The following is a 6,920-nucleotide window of genomic DNA, read 5'->3' as shown; positions in this document are numbered from 1 at the left end:
TCTGAGCTCCGTTCTCTGCAGTAAGGTCTGCAGACCTTACTAATCCATCCTTGCGAACGGGGCTCAGAACTGTCAGAGCTCCGGTGATCGATCGAAAGTAACGGAGCCAGGACAGGACAGCAAGGAGCGGCTGCTCTCATAGTCAGGTACGCGATCGGGCCAAATGCGAGCGGGCGAGTGGAAATTTTGAGCCCTGCCTTAGGGTAACGGGAGGACACAAACTAGCATCCTTCCGTCACCCTAGGCTCAGTATACCTATATATATACTGAGACGCCGCAGTATACCGCGAGCTGCTGCTCGCGGTATACTGAAACGCCACAGCTGAAGCGGATCCCGACAATTATGTCTGGATCCGCCCAGCTGCGTGACTGACAGCTGGCTCTGCCTATCTAGAGGCAGAGCCAGCTGTACCCGCCCCCTCCCCCGTCCGTTCCGCCAGTCAGCGCTGGCGGATCGGAGCGGGGAGGGGGGAATCCAGCCCCTCCCCTGTCACGGCAGAGAGCCGTGACAGGATCGAGAGGTGAGCGAACGCCGGTATGTGTTCGCTCACCTCCCGATCTACTGAGATGACCTGCGACAGTCTCATTGTCACAGGTCGGCTAGAACTATGAGGTGAGTGAAAAGCACTCACCTCATAGTTCTCCTTTAAGTTGAACGTTAACTTGCTTTGCATTAGGGCCTTCTATTGAAAATAATAAATGCTGCTCTGAGCACATAACTGCATACAAGTATGGATGTGTGCCCATGGATGCAGACAGTCTGGGTCAAGAGACGTACATCCATACCTGTATGAAGGTCATTGATTTTTACAGGTGACCTGTATTCAATTCCAAAAAAAAGCACTGACCGGCGGCAAAAGAGACCCTCCTGTGGCCCAAAAAGCTTCTTAAAATCCAGTAGGGCTGCCCTGTTTCAGATAAGGGATCCCAAACACTGCATAAAACATAAAAAAAGCACCGGGCGCCTCTCCTAGTCCAATAAACCTTTTTATTGGTAAAAATAGGTGTACAATAAATTATACTCACAAAGGAATCAAGGGTTAAAAACGTCTTATAGTGCTCAGTAACTTTGCTGCTGTGGAAATGAATTGGAGAAAATAAAGGACAATCCAGAAGCTCTGCTTAACCCGCAGAGTCACGCTACCACTGCTGAACGCGTTTTCGGGGACACGCCCCCTTCCTCAGAGCTGGGCTCAAAGGAAGCAGGGGTAAAAGCGTCAATGGACTGATAGTGCTCAGGAACTTTGCTGCTGGAGAAATGTATTGGAGAATTAATTTCCCCTTGTTGTTTTTTGCACCAGGACAGGCGCCCGGTGTTTTTTTTTATATTTTTTGAGCTGTATGCCATACCTGTGGCACTTGTGACCTTGGGTTCAGAGATGCAGCCATTTCTTATAGTACACAGACCCCTGCACCAATGTGAATGAGCCCTAAAGCATCCCACACTGATAAGATTATTTGCATTAAGGGGATAAGGATCACAAGTATAGCTTATAAAAATCATATAAAAAATATATTTCCCCTTTAAACGAAACCTGTGGTGTGCCATTGCCAGCCTCTTTATGAAAAAAGTCAGAATTAAATCAGAATCGCCATTCTGCATAATCAGTGGCTGTAGCTGGGAAAGTCCTGAAGCCACTGGATAAGCATGACAGCACTTTTCAGAAGTAGAGATCAGCAGTGGAGACCTCTATATATCTTTCAGCACAGGTTTCCTTTAAAAGCTTAATTTCCCATAGCAGCTTTGCTCCTCAGTGTTTGCATGTACACGATGCAGAACATTAAGGACAACATTCTAATTAATTACCAGACTTTTCAGACTTACTGAGAAATCCTTTGATCCTCAAATCAGAGCAATTTCCATTAAGCCCTATTCAAATCCTCCCTAATTGAGACGTAGTAGCAGTCCATTTATTAATCAACCATTAGCATCCCAGCAAAGGTTACACATCTAGAGGACGCTTAATGAGTAGAATCTCTTCTCGCTGATGTCTAAATGATACATTGCTTCCTATTATATGAGGAATGCAGAAGAAAATCACAACATTGGGTTTTTAAAGAGAACATCCATGAAAACAAGTCTCCATGATTTTGTTTAAGGAAAGCACTCTAAACTAAATTTCCTTTCTTCTGTATAAATATATTCTGTCTATCTATCTATCTATCTATCTATCTAATTTATTTTTTATATAAAAAAAACTTTGAAGGAGCAAGAGTTGTACACATGAAGAAAAAAAAATTGACAACAAATAACAAAGGTGCTTTATCTATTAACACAGTGTGATGGCTCAGTGGTTAGCAGTGTTAGCTGAGGGTCCCAGGTTCGTATCCTGGTCAGGAGATTATCTGCAAGAAGGTTTCGCGTTCTCCCTGTGCTTGGATGGTTTTCCTCTGCTTTCCTTGTACACTCCAAAGACATGCTGGAAGGTTATTTGGCTCCTATATGGGTGTTCAATAGGGTCCTTAGTTTGTAAGCTTTTATATAGTTATTTATCTCAGTGTTTCAGCACATGTGCGTTGGAGTGCCATTCACAATGAATGCTGCTGCACAGCACCAACACGCATAACAAACACTACCCAAGAAACTTCTGTGAATGGGCCTTAGAGGATTAGAAGTAACAGCTGGGTATTAAAACTCACAATTCTAATCAATAAGAGTTACCCAATAAGTGCAATATTCACAAAGCATTAATTAAAGTATATGTCAAGTCAAACATATTTTTTCTAGTTTTGGAAAGAGTGAGGAAGAGTTAGAACCCCTGTCAGGAATTAACTGCTATCTGAGGCTCTGGTAAAGTAGAACGATGGCCTCCCATTGAAGAAGGTATGTGCTTCAGCAAATGTATTTTTTTTTAGGATTGGTCCTCATAGAGGAATTGAGAGCACATATATTACATGGTAAAACCAGACCAAAACATCTTTTTAGTTTTGGCAAAGTAGAGTTGGTAATATCGGCCGTAGACGCATCGAATTTGGTATGTGATCCATCATTCCATCCATATGCTTTGACTGATTAGATATTGGAGGCAATCAATAGAGCACAAATGGTAAGAAAGCCTTGATCAGCCCAACCACTTAGGAAAAGAAATCAAATTTGATCATTTTATAATTCATGGCTTGCTCAAAACATCACAAGATGCGCTTGAAGACTATTAGAATTTTCCCACACATCAATTTATTATAAAACAAAATGGCGGTGGGAACCATTGACAATTTGTGGATTTGATCAGAATATTGAAAAGCTTCATCAATCAGATCGATAAGTGCACGACTATTGTTAAAATTTCTGCCCGGTGTTAATTGTTGCCTGTGAGCTCGCTTCCTGTCCCAGTGACACCCAAAAAAAAAAATAGATAACTGGTGTCGCCAGGTTGGGAAGAGATAGAATCAATAAAAATAACACAACAGACATATGAACTCTTCCCTACTGTTCCCTATAAAAAAGTTTTGGCTGAAGTTGAACTTCCTGTTTGCCCGGGTGCTAATTCTGTGAAATTTCTGTCTTGTGAACTTCCACTTCAATGTATCAGAATTTCCACAGAATACGCGAAAAGCAATGGAATGTAAATGTGGAGGAAGTGATGGAAACAAGTGACTGGGACGTCTAAGCAGCCTTCAATAAATAGGTCAAGTTGTAAAATGGAAAAATAGTGAAATAAACAGAAACGTAACCATTGGGAACCTTGACTCGGTCATACTAGACAAACGAAGTCGGCACAAATTATTTCACAGCTTGTCTTACACTGACACAAACACATACGCTGCCAAGATCACTTAAAAGTATATCTAAAGCCAAAACTTTTTTCTCAATTTGGGAAGAGTAGGGAATGGTTAAAATCCTAATAATCCCTATGGCTTCCTTTCGCCATCAATGTGCCATTGAGTATACCTTCACCCTGGCTTGTAGTTACAACAGGAAGGGAGGGGAAATTTCCCCCAAATTGGGCCAATCACCTCTTAGACAGTTGTCGCCAGAACAAGGGCCATGCACCGTACGGCACTAGTGCCCCTAGATGGCACTGATGAGTATATTTCCTATACTCGACAACGCCATCTAGAGGTGCTAGTGCTGTGTGAACAGCATTGTGAAGCCTCAAGTGTCCCCATTGGGCACAAGCACACCTAGATGGCGCTGGCAAGTATAGGAAACTCCTATATTCTTATACTCTTCAGCGTCATCTAGGGGTGCTGGTGTCATGCAAACTGCGTGGTTGGCGAGTATAGGAAACTCCTATATTCCTATACTCATCAGCATCATCTAGGGGTGCTGGTGTCATGCAAACTGCGTGGTTGGTGAGTATAGGAAACTCCTATATTCCTATACTCATCAGCGTCATCTAGGGGTGCTGGTGCCATGCAAACTGCATGATTGGTGAGTATAGGAAACTCCTATACTCATCAGCATTATCTAGGGGTGCTGGTGTCATGCAAACTGCATGGTTGGTGAGTATAGGAAACTCCTATATTCCTATCTAGGGGTGCCAGTGTCGTGCGAATGGCACCAGCAGAACTTTTATAAATAAAGTGTCTCCATTGGAAGATTTCCCCTCTCTTCCTGCTCTGGTGACAACTCAGAAATTGTTGGATTTTTCCTTCACTTTCAGTCCAGATGAGATTGGTCTCCAGGACAAATAGAGAGAGTACATTAACCTAATGGGGATACAGCAGCAATAACAGAGGTTCTAACTCTTCATCACTCTATCCAAAGGAAAAAAATATATGTTTTGGCTTTGGATACACACCATTCACACCTCTTAATTTGCAATAATGTATGTTTTTCATGCACTGACATACGTTGCATTACGGCAGTCCATCCACTGTGTATGGGCCACTAACAAGTCTCAATGCAGAAAAACATAGTCCGGCACTTCGCTTTGGCAACAAAGCGCACTGCAACGCAAGTACATTTACATGTGTGCATCATGGTGCACTGAAATGCAGGGGCATTGGTTGATACGACACATGTGTTTCGGAGGGCCAATCAGAACGGATGGTGATGCACCGCAATGCATGCATTACAACCAGAGAAACACACAAATCTAGTTTATAAATAAAAAGCTAATTGGCTAAATTAAGAATAACATAAAATCTGAGGTGCTGGGAACATTCAAATTTGTGCATGGAGTCAGATGAAGAAAAAAATTCAAACAAATTCAATAGCTCTGACGAGGCGGCTCCACACAGCGAGGCTTCCCTCAATGAGTACCCAACAATAGACCAAACCATAGAATTACAGAAATGAGCACCAGACCAATAAATGACTGAAGGAGTCCAAGATAAATTTAAATTGTTGCTAAATAGGTCAAATAAAAAAAAAAAACAGCCAACGTGTTTTTGGGTCAAGCCACTCCTCCTTCATCAGGGTTGAACACAGGATAAGCTTGGATGATGACACAGATCTATATTACAGCCCGTATTAAACTCTCCCCATGGAGTAATGGCTGCTGAAACACATTGGCTCCTTTTATATGACCTACTTGCCAACAACTAAAAATGATCTTGGATTCTTTCATCTGTTTTTGGTCAGGTGTTCCTTTCCATAATTCTGTGGGTTTAATCAGCTGCTTTAGACAGCTCAGTCAAACTGCTTGGAGGTCGATAAATGATCAATTGAGCAACCATCCGCCCCAGTTGAATACTTGATATTCAGGAGATTGGTCATTTTTATTAATCGATATTTAAAAGGTCAATCGATGGTCAATTGACCTTAATGGCCAAAAATAAACTTCTGACCAAACAAAAGATCGTTCAAATGTATTTGAGCCTATTTTTCACAAATCAATTTCCTTAGGTAGCTCATGGGCCAACCATGACTTCAAGAACAAGCTTTGATCAGTCGATCTACATAGATCAGCAATCAATTATTTGATCTTCATGTACAGTTTTCCGTATAGTAGATGGGTGAGTCCGGGGAAGAACTTTTATAAATGAAGCCCTAAGTGTTCCCATAAGACCAGCAACTAATACTACGATCATCATGTACAGTTTTCCGTATAGTAGATGGGTGAGTCCAGGGAAGAACTTTTATAAATGAAGCCCTGAGTGTCCCTATTAGACCAGCAACTAATTTTATGATCATCATGTACGGGTTGCCGTATAGTAGATGGGTGAGCCCGGGGGAAGAAATGTTTTCAAATGAAGCCCTAAGTGTCCCCATTAGACCAGCAACTAATTCTACAACTATGATGTACGGGTTTCTGTATAGTAGATGGGTGAGTCCGGGGAAGAACTTTTATAAATGAAGACCTAAGTGTCCCCATTAGACCAGCAACTAATTCTACAGCCATCATGTATGGGTTGCCATATAGTTAGATGGGAGAGTCCAGGGAAAAAGTCCTCTGCCTGGTCTCAGCTTTGCACAAACACAATGAAAGTTGCTGTATAGACAACAGAGACACATAGAGTACGTTATTACCTCGAAAGGTCAGAGTTGCTTGTCGTTCATGTTTTCCTGGAAGGTTGGTCACTCTCTTCAGACTGATACTGAGAGCCATGGTGTCCTGGTTGACTATACGGGGGCTCCTCTGGGCCACCTATGTGGGTGTCATTCCAGTGCAGAAGGTGTACATAGACCGTCAGCTACAAGAGCGATCTCCCACCCCAGTGTGCTATGTCCTGGCCGCATACTAGCTCTACAGGTTCTTCATTACGCTGTATACTTGCTGAGCAGGTTCCACACACACCTCGGTCACAGGCCACCCGCCTCAAATTGTTTCCTTAAACACACAGATGTATGAGGAACCTTATCACATCACTGAGGGCTACAGAAGGCTGTGTGCAAGCTGCCACCTATTGCCTTCCCTGCCTTACTGTACCTCTAGAATATTCCTCTAAGAACATAATAAACCATCGGGCCGTCATACTTCACTGCTGAACGATAGGAACATGTAAGACAAACTCCAATTAGTTGTCGGTGCAAA

General features: G+C 42.6%; 1 protein-coding gene across 1 annotated transcript in view; it reads right to left on the bottom strand.

Annotated features, from left to right (window-relative positions):
- LOC108799052 (fer-1-like protein 4) overlaps nt 1-6,494 on the bottom strand; it is a 71,698-nt gene extending 65,204 nt beyond the window's left edge. The window contains 1 exon segment of the mRNA XM_018570870.1: nt 6,416-6,494. Within this exon segment, the coding sequence (XP_018426372.1) occupies nt 6,416-6,494 (79 nt within the window).
- Nucleotides 6,495-6,920: the final 426 nt, after the last annotated feature.

The sequence above is a fragment of the Nanorana parkeri genome, unplaced genomic scaffold (assembly GCF_000935625.1).
Source record: "Nanorana parkeri isolate BGI_ZX_2015 unplaced genomic scaffold, ASM93562v1 scaffold1617, whole genome shotgun sequence".
NCBI lineage: Eukaryota > Metazoa > Chordata > Amphibia > Anura > Dicroglossidae > Nanorana > Nanorana parkeri.
The sequence above is the reverse complement of the archived record's forward strand: the minus strand, read 5'-3'. Positions and strand labels throughout refer to the sequence as shown.